The 12,706-nt window shown below is 40.7% G+C and overlaps 3 protein-coding genes across 5 annotated transcripts in view; 2 read left to right on the top strand and 1 right to left on the bottom strand.

Moving 5' to 3' along the window:
- The window catches only part of SIRT5 (sirtuin 5), a 31,117-nt gene extending 25,779 nt beyond the window's left edge, over positions 1–5,338 (top strand). For all 3 annotated transcript variants that reach the window (XM_019662184.1, XM_019662185.1, XM_019662186.1), the window contains exon 8: positions 3,984–5,338. In XM_019662184.1, the coding sequence (XP_019517729.1) occupies positions 3,984–4,059 (76 nt within the window). In that variant the 3' untranslated portion in view covers positions 4,060–5,338. The remainder of the gene's footprint in view (positions 1–3,983) is intronic.
- Positions 5,339–6,468: 1,130 nt separating this feature from the next.
- NOL7 (nucleolar protein 7) lies at positions 6,469–10,700 on the top strand. Its single transcript, XM_019662187.1, has 8 exons — positions 6,469–7,151; positions 7,239–7,299; positions 7,928–7,986; positions 9,277–9,308; positions 9,546–9,627; positions 9,976–10,097; positions 10,172–10,249; positions 10,528–10,700. Exons 1-8 carry the CDS (start codon positions 6,889–6,891, stop codon positions 10,596–10,598), a joined length of 768 nt encoding a protein of 255 aa, XP_019517732.1. The 5' UTR covers positions 6,469–6,888; the 3' UTR covers positions 10,599–10,700.
- Positions 10,701–11,151: 451 nt separating this feature from the next.
- The window catches only part of RANBP9 (RAN binding protein 9), a 73,129-nt gene continuing 71,574 nt past the window's right edge, over positions 11,152–12,706 (bottom strand). Inside the window, exon 13 of the mRNA XM_019662182.1 lies at positions 11,152–12,419. Coding sequence (XP_019517727.1) covers positions 12,289–12,419 — 131 coding nt within the window. The 3' untranslated portion in view covers positions 11,152–12,288. The remainder of the gene's footprint in view (positions 12,420–12,706) is intronic.

The following is a 12,706-nucleotide window of genomic DNA, read 5'->3' as shown; positions in this document are numbered from 1 at the left end:
GACGGCGTAGGCGGCAGCCCCTGTGGCAGTGGGTTGCCATGGGCTACCGTGTGTAGCCAGCAGCCAGTGTGAGCGGCCAGCAGCCGCTGTGAGCAGCCGTCCAGAAGCCGGCGACTGATCTCGCCCAGGAAGAGCGCAATGATGGTGCCAACTCGGGCCAGTGAGGCAACGTCCTCCACAACTAGACTGAAGAAGAAAACAACAGCAACTTGTCTGTTCCCCTTCCCCTAAATCCCCAGCGCTGTTCCCATCCCCCAATTCCCCAATTAAAAAAAAAAAGTGTAAAGAGGTAACTTCTTTTATTGGGTTGTCGGAAAAGTCATGACATATTTTTTCTATGTTTTTCATTGCAAAAATGCGTCATGTTTTTCTGACAACCCAATAATTTATAGTTGACCACATCTGACAGGGAAGTCTAGTGCCCTACATAATGGAATTATCAAGGGTCAGTAGTAGGGGCCCTTTTTGTCCTGCATTTGGACCCCTAGTGGTCTGTTGATTTTTTTAAAAAAATCATTTAAAGCAAGAATAATAAGAAAAGGACACATAGATGCCTGAAATATTTTATTTTCACTTAAAGCATAAATGTACATTTATTTGCTTTTTTTTCTTTAATAGAGCTAGGGGCCTTTCTTTGACTAGGAATCAGCTGATTGGAGCTCACCTTTCTAGCATAAATCACACTCATAATCCTCTTGGTGTTCCCCAAATTTCCCTGAAGATAAAAATCACCCCAGCTGTTATTTTATAAAACAAAACAGACAACCCAGAAAATCAGATCCCGAGGCCCCACTCTAACATTTCCTGAGTCAGAATTTCTAGGGCTGTTTATTTGTATATTTAACAAGTGACACGGGTGACTTTTATCATCAGAAAATCTTGGAAAACACTGGATTACAACTTCTGGTTTTGATTTTTCTTTTTTTAAGTGGAGAAAACGCACAAAAAGAAACTTGTGATGCAATCTTTTCCACCTACAACTAATTTAACAGAATTATTTTTAGTGACTCTCTCTGTCTTTCCAAAGTGTTCAATTAGTTTTCCTAGAAATAGCCCTGTTTTAACAGCTATGTTTTTGCAGTTTATTACATATTTTTAAATTGGATAATTACATTAACCACTAAAAGTGGGTTACTTTGTAACTCCTACCAGGTAGTCCCCGTCCAATCACAGGCAGTGGGTGACCTGGGCCTGTACCAGAGCCCCTCCCAAGAGGCCCCAGAGCCAACATACTTGGAAGTTGGCTTCAGACCACAGCAGAGCACCACCCAATTAGCTCTACAAGTGGCACACACAAAGGGTGGTCTCAACAGGCACAAGAGCCTGCTGGAGCAAATCCCATTTAGTGGGTAAGCCCTCACACAGCAGCCCATAAGCTGTGGATGTGGCCAAACCCCACAGCCAATCAGCCTGAGGATTAATACTGCCCACTGATGGCCAGTAGTAATCAAGGCTCAAATATAACAGGAGGGCACACACGGCCCACACAAGGCACATTCCTGGAGCATCTGGAGCAGGTGACCAGGGAGACTATGCCACTGGGCCCCACGGGGTACCTACTACATAAGGCCACATGGCAAGAGATTTAGCAGACCTACCTAATGCATAGAAACAAACACAGGCAGCCAAAATGAGGAAACAGAATTATATCCCAAATGAAAGGACAGGAGAAAACTCCAGAAAAAGAACTAAATGAAATGGAAGCAAGCAACCTACTAGAGACAGAGTTCAAAACAATGGTTATAAGGATGCTCAAGGAACTCAGTGAGAAATTCAACAAAGAGATAGCAAGTATAGAAAAGGACATAGAAACCATAGAAAACAACCGCTCAGAAGGGAAGAATACAATAACTGAAATGAAGAATGTACTAGAAGGAATCACCAGCAGACTAGATGAAGCAGAGGATGGAATCAACGATTTGGAAAACAAGGTAGCAGAAAACATCCAACTGGAATAGGAAAAAGAAAATATGCAAAAAAATGAGGAGAGTTTAAGAGACCTCTGGGACAACATCAAGCGTAAAAACATTCACATCATAGGGGTACCAGAAGGAGAAGAGAGAATGCGAGGGATTGAGAACATATTTGAAGAAATAATGACTGAAAACTTTACTCACCTGGCAAAGGAAATAGACATACAAGTCCAGGAAGGCCAGAGTCCCAAACAAGATGAACTCAAACAGGCCCTCACCAAGGTGCATTATAATTAAAATGGCAAAGGATAAAGAAAGAGAGAGTCCTAAAAGCAGCAAGAGAAAGGCAACTAGTAACTTTTAAGGGAGCTCCCATAAGATTGTCAGCTGATTTCTCAACAAAAACTTTGTAAGCTATAAGGGATTGGCAGGAAATACTCAAAGTGATGAAAAGCAGGATCTATACCCAGCAAGGCTATCATTTAAAATTGAAGGACAGATAAAGACCTTCCCAGACAAGAAAAAGCTAAAAGAGTTCATCACCACCAAACCAGTATCACAAGACATGTTAGAGGGACTTCTTTAAGACAGAATAAAATAAAATAAAATAAAATAAAAATATGAATAATAAAATGGCAATTGTTACATATCTATCAACAATTACTTTCAATGTAAATGGATTAAATGCTTTGATCAAAATCATAGGGTGGCTGATTGGATAAGAAAACAAAACCCTTACATATGCTGTCTACAAGACTTGCTTCAGACTGAAAGACACACACAGACTGAAAGGAAAGGGATGGAAAAAAGATATTTTATCAAAATGGAAATGGAAAAAAAACCCAAAAAAAGCTGGGGTAGCAATACTTATACCAGACAAAATAGCCTTTAAAACAAAGGCTATATAAAAAGAGACAAAGAAGGCCCAGTAATCCCACTTCTGGGGTATTTATGTGAAGAAACCCAAAATGCTCCTTTGAGGGGACGTGTGCATCCATATGTTCATTGCAGCATTGTTTACAATGGCCAAGATGTGGAGGCAGCCTGGGTGTCTGTTGATGGATGAGTGGTTAAAGAGGAGGTGGTCCATATATACAATAGAATATTGCTCAGCCAGGGAAGGGAATGGCTTCTTGCCATCTGCGGCAGCATAGATGGACCTGGAGGGAATTGTGCTGAGTGGGGTACATTGGACAGAGAAAGCCAGATGCAGTGTGACTTCACTTATATGTGGAATCTAAAAACCAAATAAACAAACAAATGAAACAGAAACAAACTCATAGATACAGGGACCATTTTGATGGTTGCCAGATGGGAGGGGATTAGGGTGTAGATGAAAGAAGGGGAAGGGATTAAGAAGTACAAATTGGTTGTTACAAAGTAGTTATGGGGATGTAGGGTGTAGCATAAAGGATATAATCAATATCATTGTAATAACTATGTAGGGTGTCGGATGGGTACTAGATTTGTTGGGGTGATAGGTGGGAGGGGTTTGGGGGCAGGGTGAAAAGGTGAAGGGATTAAAAAGCACAAATTGGTAGTTACAACATAGTCATGGGGATGTAAAGTAAAGCACAGGGAATATAGTCAATGATATGGTAATAACTATGTATAGTGCCAGGTGGGTACTAGACTAGTCGGGGATCACTTCTTAAATTATATAAATGTCTAACCACTATGCTATACACCTAAAATTAATATAATATTGAATGTCAGCTGTAATTGATAAATTTTAAAAGGAATGGGGGAACGTGAAGGGGATTAAGAGGTCCAAACTTTCAGGTATAAAACAAATAAGTCATGGGGATTTAACATACAGCATAGGGAATATAGTCAATAATATTGTGATTGCATGGTACGGTGTCAGATGGTTGCTGGACTTATTTATCATGGCGATCACTTCTTTAGGTATATAAATGTTAAACAACTATGGTGTCCACCTGAAACTGATATGATATGGTATGTTAGCTATATTTTTTAATAAAAATCTTAAAAAAAAAAGAAATGTGTAATTTGCTGACGTAGTATGTTGATTTACTCCTAACAGCTGTATTTGTCCTTCTGTTTCAGGTTTCATTTCCAGGGGCCCTGTGGAAAGACTCTTCCTGAAGCCCTTGCTCCTCATGAAACTGAAACGGTTTCTTAATTGTCCTGGGAAGGAAGAAATTATAGTGCATCTAAGTACCAGGCTACAAACAGGAGATAATCTGGTGGATGGTGAGATGAATACTGGAAGATCTAAAAATATCCTCTGATTCCCTGGCTGGGGTCCAACCTGTTAATAAGTGATAGGGCCTTAGACATAACAATAGCAAATGTATTTACAGGAGGTCAGAGAACTGTAAAGTTAATGCATGTTATTTGGTTTGAACTCTGATGTGTTTGGTTTGTTATTGGGAGGAGAAAAAGTTGTAATCAGATTGTCTTAAAAATGTAGTTAATCTCAACTGTATTATTGCTTTTTGGGCAAAGATATAAATAGAGGGGTAAAACCTTGGTATTTCTGATTTTTGTACAAGTTTTGGAGGAAAATAAAACCACTCTCTACAGTAGGTAATTTATTGTATAAAGATGTATCCCCAAGAGATATCTTTTTGGGGGACTTTTTCTTTTCAGTGTTTACCTTGATTGGCTGTTTTAGCTCAAAGTCTGTGGGATACAATAAGAACTCATGCAAGGAAGGAATAGGAAAGTAACAACAAGGAAAAAAGTCAGGATGAGAGAAATGATGCAAGTATATAGACTCCAAGGATAAACACAGCTGCCTAAAATTTAGCACTAGCCCTCTTAGCAGCCAAGGAGGAAAGGGAGAGGTGATGGCTGAACTATTTCTCAATATAAACATACAGTGGTGTCTGCCAGTCTTTCCCAGACACTGAATTCTGAAGGGAGTGTTTCCTATGGGACTTAACCTTGGAGTAAAGTAGTAAAAATACAATTCTTGCCTCAAGCCCCACCACCTAATGCAGCACCAGGGCCCTTGCAATGCCTGCTGTCCCACAAACATCAAAGTCCTGGCTGAGAGGAGCGACCTTTGGTAAAAAGTGTAGGAAGGTCACTCGTATCAAGGTCCCTTGGATCAGGTGGGCTCCCTGGGTGATTACACACCTGGGCCACATCACCTCAGCCCCTTACAAAACTGCATTTAATGTTACCCACCTTTGGCTCTTGTGGAAATAGACGACAAGGCATTGTTACAGAAAACTTTGTACTGCATTTGCAAGTCATACCTTTTAATAAATCCTGAAGGTCCTTTGCACGGGCAAGAGGGATGCTCATAACCTACAAGAAGTCTGAAGGGCCAGCCAAGCACCTTCATGGTCTGGTTCATACTTCACATGGGAGGGTCAATGCATGTATGTTGAGGGTTCTTGTAATAATTATAATGTAGTTTTTGTACATAAAATACCACCGTTCACTTAAAACATTTTTTTTAATTTTTTATATTAGTTTCAGGTGCCATTATTCACTTCTAATAGGTTTGTTGTTGGGTTTCTCCAAGTTAACTTTATACATTTTCTAGTGTTAGCAGTGATGGAAGTCAGCACACTGTCTCCAAGAGTCTGATTATATTTTTAATTTTCAACTTTTATCTGACCAAGGGCTAGACACTCTAGAACTATTTTTTGTCATTCCTATCATTAGTAAGACATGGATCTTACCCACAAGGAGTTCCCAGAATGGTTGGGACAACTGTCATGTGATCTATTATACAGTGTGGAAACTACAGGAAGAGAAAATTGTGCAAGGTTTGGAGGAAAGTGCAATTAGAGATGGGCAAAATGGGGATGAGGTAGATGTTAAAGTGTTTGAAAGGCTTTTAAAAGGGAGTCAGCCCGAGGTATAAATAGAGTTCCGCACTGGGGAATGTTTATCAGGAGAGGGGACAGCATGTAAAAATGCATGGCAAGTGTGAAACAGGTTGGTTTGTTCAGAGAACGATGAATCATTTACTGTTGCATAATGGGTGGGAGGAGAGATCACGAAGGGCCATGTATGCCAAAAAATGAAATATACTTGGGGATTAAATAAATAGTACTAGGGTTGCATTCACTAAGTAATAGTGAAGTCATTCTTTTACCAGACTCAGGATTTGCAACGGGCCAGACATTGTTCAAGGTCCTGGGGTTACAGCAGGGAACCAGATGGAGTGCCTACTCTCAAAGAGCTTACATTCAAATAGGGGAAGTCAAACTGAGAGAGGGTGTCGGTGGTGAATAGAACAGAGGCATGGGCAAACAGTAGTCAGAGGGCTGGTGGTCAGCGAAGCCTGAGAAGCGGCGACCGATGTCACCAAGCATACGTTTGGTGCTGAGGATTGACTTAAACCTGTGTCAACTTATTCTCGTCGGTGACAGCAGGACTTTAAGGCATCAAGGTCCTGTCGCTACAGCGCATTTCTTCCCTTTGAAACGCCACTTCTGGGAGTGCGGAGTGAAGGGCAGAGCCACATCTACAAATAGAGATTAACTGGATCAACCAAGCAGATCCGGGGCTAAAAAAAAAAAAAAAAAAAAAAAAAAAAAAAGCGGCAATAGGGCGACTGGGGCTTGTGTTCACCGAGTTTCTGGGCACCGGATGGTGTGACCCGCGTCAGCCCGCCTCGAGGATCGCGGGGACCCAGCCAATCCCTCTCTCAGCATCCCAGCCGAGAAGGCAGTACGATAGCTGTTCCCTGCCTGGAGACAAGCCCCTTCCCGCCTCGCTCTCCCAGCTGGTGTTCTGCAGCTGCAAGCCGGCAGGAATCCAGCGGCCTCCGCGAGGAAACGCCCCCAGGCTTCCCTTAGGCCACGCCCTCCCCGTCCTGCGCGTGCGCCTCCACTAGTCTGGGCCACCTCTCGCTTGCCGTTTCTCAGTGGGGCCTCCGAACCTGCAGGGGGCGATTACACCAGCGTCGCTTACTGTTTACGTCACCCTAGGCTTGCGTGGGGCTGCTTCCAGGTCAGAGGTCAGACGGTCCAGCGCGGCGTGGGCCATGGTGCAGCTTCGGCCGCGCGCGTCCCGCACCCCGGCGTCGGCGTCGGCGATGGTGGACGAGGGCCAGCCCACCTCGGAGGAGGAGGCGGAGCACGGCCTGTTGCTCGGGCAGCCCAGCAGCGGCGCGGCTGCTGAGCCGCTGGAGGAAGACGATGAAGGGGATGAGGAATTGGACGACGAGGCTCCGGAGGAGCTCACTTTCGCCAGCGCCCAGGCGGAAGCTAGAGAAGAGGAGCGGCGGGTTCGGGAGACGGCGCGCAGGTTCGGAGCCTACCCCCGTGCCGCAGTACCGTCCTTTCTTGTCCCCGCTTGTCTGTCTCCGCACTGACTTGTCACCCTTCCTTCCAGGGATAAAACACTTTTGAAAGAGAAGAGGAAGCGACGCGAGGAGCTGTTCATCGAACAAAAGGTTAGAGTGTAGGGAGGCGTCTCCTTTTTACAACAACCCGGCTTAGGGCAGAATTCCCACGTTTGATGCCAAAAGGCTGGTAGGATATGGGGGTGCGGGGGGCAGTCGCTAATATTCCTTCTTACATCGGTGAAAACAAAGATGTTTGTATTCTTTGCTGTCCACCGATGGAAAATGGGAGTGGGAAGAGTTGTGAGTTTGAAATCATGGTTCCTCTCATCTCTGACAGTCAGCTCGCCGTGACACCAGTCATCTGGCCTCGCGGAGGGCCTTTCCTTATCTGCAGCTGGGTTGCTGTTAGACTTAAATGAGGTGCTGTTTAAGCGAAGGGCTGTACAAACCGTAGAATAGAATTGTTCAGATAACTGATTACAGATGGACATGACTTAACTGCTTTCAATGTGGATCTCTGACCTGAGCGCTGGCATACAATGGGTACCCTCTCCCGTCTTCACCAGGTCTTCCAAACAACGTGGGATAAGTTTTGTGATTCCCATTTTCCCACAACTTTGGTCAGCCTAATTCATTTACTCGCCTAAGATAAGGCTGTGCTTAAAATCTAACTTCAGAAGCAACCCAGGGTATGTTGTCATGTACCTCACTTTTTGACTTTTTAAATGTCTTTAAGAAAAGGAAGCTCCTGCCGGATTCTATTCTAGAGAAGTTAACTACAGCTCCACAGACAAAGTAAGTAATGCACCTCATTGTATTATTTGCTTACATACACCCATCTTTGAATTACATACTAGTTCATTTATTTGAATCCATGTAATTGAATAATAAAGCCTACATTAAAAAGCTACACAGTATGTATTTTAATTTGGTGTGGGATAGGTGGAGGGAAGTATTTCACTTCTTTTCAGTCTTTTGCCATTTCTTTTTGTTCATTTTCCACGGCTGACTCTAGTTTCTGAGTTCCTGATCCCAGAGTATTTATTCAACCAGTTGTTGACCAGCTGTCATTGTACTAGGGGCTGGGTAGATGGTGGTGAACAAGTGTCTTGAAATTTTATCATTTAGTGGAGTAGCAGACACTTGTCCACAGGCTCCTAAAACTCAGCTTGACCCACACTTGCCTTACCTGCCCCCAAGTTGTCCTTCCTCCTTGTTCCCGATTTCATTTAGTCGCTTTGCCACCCACTCAGTGTTTAAAGCCAGATGCTGTAGTTGTCCTCTTCCTCATCTATCCCGCGGAATCAATCAAACCTTATTAGACTCCTAATATTGGTCGTTTTTCTGTCCCCCTTGTCTCCTCTTAATGCTTTTAAGTTCAGAAGCATAGTTTTGTATCTTTTTACTAGGTCAGTGGTTCTTAGATTTTGTGTAGAACTTAAGGAGTTATTCAGATCTCGGATACATTAAGCATATCAATGTATTTGGTGGCCAATTCCCCTTTCATCATTTAAAACCAAGCCCAAATGTCACCTCTTTGTTCTCTCCACTCACCCCATTACTTCCTCCTTTGAAAAGCTTTTCTACTGTGCAAGTGCTTCTGTGCAGGCGTCTCATGTAGTGTTTCGTCAGTTTACATTTTACTCTCAGACCAGACTTTTCAAGGCTAGTCCTCGACTTCTGTGCTTAAATTGTTGAATCCTTTGTGGTTTCTCCAAAAGAAATGAGGCAGGCCTCTCACATTTCACGTTGTATTTCAAGTGATGTATTATATCTCATTCTTTCTTAACTCCCATTAACCACAGCAACCTGCTTCTTTGGAAGCCTGGTAATATGCTTTCAAATTTAAAATTCTGAGAAGATACTCCCGCCCAAGAACATGCTAGCTTGTGGATTGGAAGTTGGTGGTAGTGCATTGGGGAGTGGCTTGCTTTCTAAAACTGATCTTGAGTAAAAACTGAGGATTGTGGTGATGAAAGGAGTGGGGGTTTATCTTATTTGTAAAACCAGATGAAATTGTGTAACAAGTTGAATAATCTTTGTTATCTGCTATACCAGTCAATTTTTGTGGTGTTCTCCCCTTAGCATAAAGAAATCACCAGGAAAGTTAAAAGAAGGTATGAACTATTCTAATTTACTTTTTATGGGAGTGTCAACTGCATTTGCGGTCAAATGTTGTTGGCCCTTAGAGAGCATGGGAATAGGGCTGGCCAGGTTTAGCTTGGGCCTATTCCCGATATTTCTTACAAATAAAAACTGCATCCAGATTAGTGTGTAGTGGGTATTTAATGTGAACTCCAGTAAATGCTCCTGATACTTACATAAGTACTAACTAGAAAAACTCAATTTTTTAGTTAATATACAGAAGAAAAATGAAGAATGTGAAAAAGGAAGTGATTCCAAGAAAGCTAAAGTACAAAAAGTGCAGTCTGTCGGGTAAGAAGTCTTCTTTTTTTTTCTGTAGGATATAAAAGTGACCTTTTGAGAGAAAGTATTGGCTTATTTGGGAAAATATTTTAATTAGTTTCAGATTGGATCCTCTTTCGAAAAACAAATTGTGATATTTATATAAAAACAATATTTGCTCTACTAAAATGTGAATATTAGTCTATTTCTTATAAAATAGCCCTGTAATTTAGTTTTAATCATTATCTTATCTGTGCATATACAAAATCAGGATTTTGGTCCCGCGCCCCCCCACTTTCTGAGACAACAAAAATACCTTATTTTGAAGCAAGCATGTTATCAACCTCATTCTTTTTGACCTTTTGTATTGATCACCAGCCAGAATAAAAGCTACTTGGCTCTAAGGCTAAAAGATCAAGATCTGAGAGATTCAAGGCAGCAAGCAGCCAAAGCCTTCATACAAAAGTCTTTATATGGTCCAGGAACCAACAGAACTACAGGTAATTTCCTTATGGACTGTTTTTCTCACTTTTTACTGCAAATAAAGAAATTATATAATAATACTCTTTTCTAGTAAATAAGTTCCTGTCTCTTGACAACAAGAGGTTACCAGTGAAAAAGGCTGCAGCCCAGTTTTTGAATAGTGGTTGGGGTAAGGTCCAGTTTTATTTTCTTGGCTCTGATTGTTTTATATGTTGAATGATGTTCTTTTTTAATAAGATAAATACTCAAATAATTACAAAGTATCTTTTTTCTTGTAATGGCTTCTATATTTTAATTGCTTCTGAAAAAACAGGTCAGTATAGTATGTGTACATCTAATAGACCTAATTTTAGTATTTATACTCATAGAGGATCTTGAAAATTTTTGAATTGTTTCTTGGGAATTTTGTATCTCTAATATTCTAACTGCACAAACTTTCTATTCTAGGAACCCAGAAAAAACAAAATGCTAAGAGGTTTAAAAAACGGTGGATGGTCAGAAAGATGAAAAACTTCTAAGTAAATGAAAGCTAAATGAAGAACAGGAACTTTGCATGTACAGAAGTTACAGTTTGGAAAATTGATTTGTCTTAAAAAATCTAATAAATCATTTATAAATCACTTTCAAGGGTCATTACACAGTCATAAATCAATTTGTGGAAGTGCCCCGTCACACTTCATCATTCTGGAGTATAGGTGTGCCGTTAGTCTTTGAGGGTCCTGGAAGAAACAGCAGTTTAAAACGAATTGTTTTCATTTCTTTTTGTGTTCATCCGTTTAATTGAATACAAGCAACACCAGTAAGGGCACCTCATCTCCCCATCCCCTCCCCACAGTGGATGTGTGGCAGGAATGGCAGGGAGGAGGAGAAATGGACATCCAGGAAAAGTTTTCAACAGCATCTCTCAGGTGCCTTAGTTTCTTGGTGCTACTGGTGAGAATTGGCTTCACAAAATACGAAATAAACAAGAAAAATAGCAGTGAAAAAGTGCACTATCCAAGCGTAGATAACTATTCTTAACAAAGGTTCAACCCTCAGTGTACAAAATAAGTCAACCAAAGGATAGGGTTATACTGTTGAAAAGCTTAAATTTTAATTAGTTTGGGGGTTTGCTTTACTAGCAAGTGACATGCTTTACTCTGGGTATGAAAATAAGGAGATTCATTTCCCCTTTTCTGTCACTCACAATATCATATTTGACCCTAATACAGAGAAGCCAGTAAACTGAAGGCAGTCTTAGGTTGTAGAACTCAGATTTATAGTAAAAATCACTCATTTTAATTTTCTAATTTTATATTTAATCATTAAGTATGCAAGTACCTAATATATAAACTCAGTTGACACTAATATCTGTAGAAGTAAATTTTTAATGGCTGGTTAATTATATCACTACATTTTTATTGCAATATAGTACTCATTTAAGCACTTAAAAATGGAAGGTGTACAAAGATTAAATTAAGACACGGTAAATTGACTAAATATTTGGTTTTTATATAAATAAAGGTCATAACCACACCGTTGACATGTAATACTGTTATAATACAACAGTTAAACTTGTGAGCCTACAACAGAAGTCGTTGGTAGTTAAACAGGAAACAAATTTGAAAAGACCATGTTAAAACAAAACTACTGGGACTAACAGGTTGGGATTGTAAGTAGCAACAAACGTCTTCACTCAGCTCCTGAGTATTTCAAGTTTTACAGTACACATTAAAAATGATTTCTTCCATCAACACTATAAATTCAAACTGTCGGATGTTTATGCATTTTGCAAGTTACACTGATTGAATGCTTATATGGGAGTGGGGGTCGGAACATCGCCCAATTTGAAGTTTACATCACCCACATGCTAACACAACACAACTTGTTCCATTTCCTTCCCCCCTCTCCCCCCAACAAAGAAGGCAGGATTTTTTGGTTTCTTTTAGGTAATTGTTTTAAAGGATTTGTGATGATCAATTTGAACGTCTGAGATTCAGTAATATTTAACTCTTAGACAACTAAGAGGTTAAAGATGGAAAATAATTTCTCCTAACACTAAGTTAGAAAATCATTTGCATCATGCTGTAAACTAGGAAGCAATGTAAAGCGACAAAAACCTGTCCCCAGTACATAATTAAAAAAATCTAAATTTCAAATCAGCAGAGCTGGTCTACTTCCATGTTGACTATATGCCACAATATAAGTGTGAGCTCCTTAAATGCATAGCTAATGTAGGTAGTCTTCCACTGTGGCAAATGCACAGGATCCAATTCCTGATCGAGCCATCAGTCCTAGACATTGTGTGGCCTGTCCCATTGCTAGGGCAAGTGGAGGTTGCTTTGGCAGATTGTGGGTTTCTGAGGAAAAATGATTAAAAATGGAAATAGCAATTAGCAAAACATTAAAAAAAATCTATCAGGAAAATATTGCATTACTTACAAAATGACCAATGCACATATATCACTCTTAACTACCTAACTAGCAAAGGTAGTTTCTAAGCAGATAATGCCTTGGAGGTAGGACTCTGATAAGGTAATATGGGTACTTGGGTATTCAACTAGAAGAAAAGTTCTTTCAGAATTAGACTTTTTAAAGTGTCAGATCCTCTCTTTTACTTCCATGTTAACTATGATGGGCAACATAA

This window comes from Hipposideros armiger, unplaced genomic scaffold (genome assembly GCF_001890085.2).
Source record: "Hipposideros armiger isolate ML-2016 unplaced genomic scaffold, ASM189008v1 scaffold_369, whole genome shotgun sequence".
NCBI lineage: Eukaryota > Metazoa > Chordata > Mammalia > Chiroptera > Hipposideridae > Hipposideros > Hipposideros armiger.
Note: the sequence above shows the minus strand (reverse complement) of the source record. Positions and strands in the feature narration are given on the sequence as shown.

Bases quoted from the DNA above. Each gene is read 5' to 3' on its own strand.
- NOL7 (XM_019662187.1), top strand. From the start codon at position 6,889: ATGGTGCAGCTTCGGCCGCGCGCGTCCCGCACCCCGGCGTCGGCGTCG. The intron at 7,300-7,927 runs GTTAGAGTGTAG...AATGTCTTTAAG, and splicing joins AGCTGTTCATCGAACAAAAG to AAAAGGAAGCTCCTGCCGGA. The intron at 10,098-10,171 runs GTAATTTCCTTA...ACTCTTTTCTAG, and splicing joins AGGAACCAACAGAACTACAG to TAAATAAGTTCCTGTCTCTT.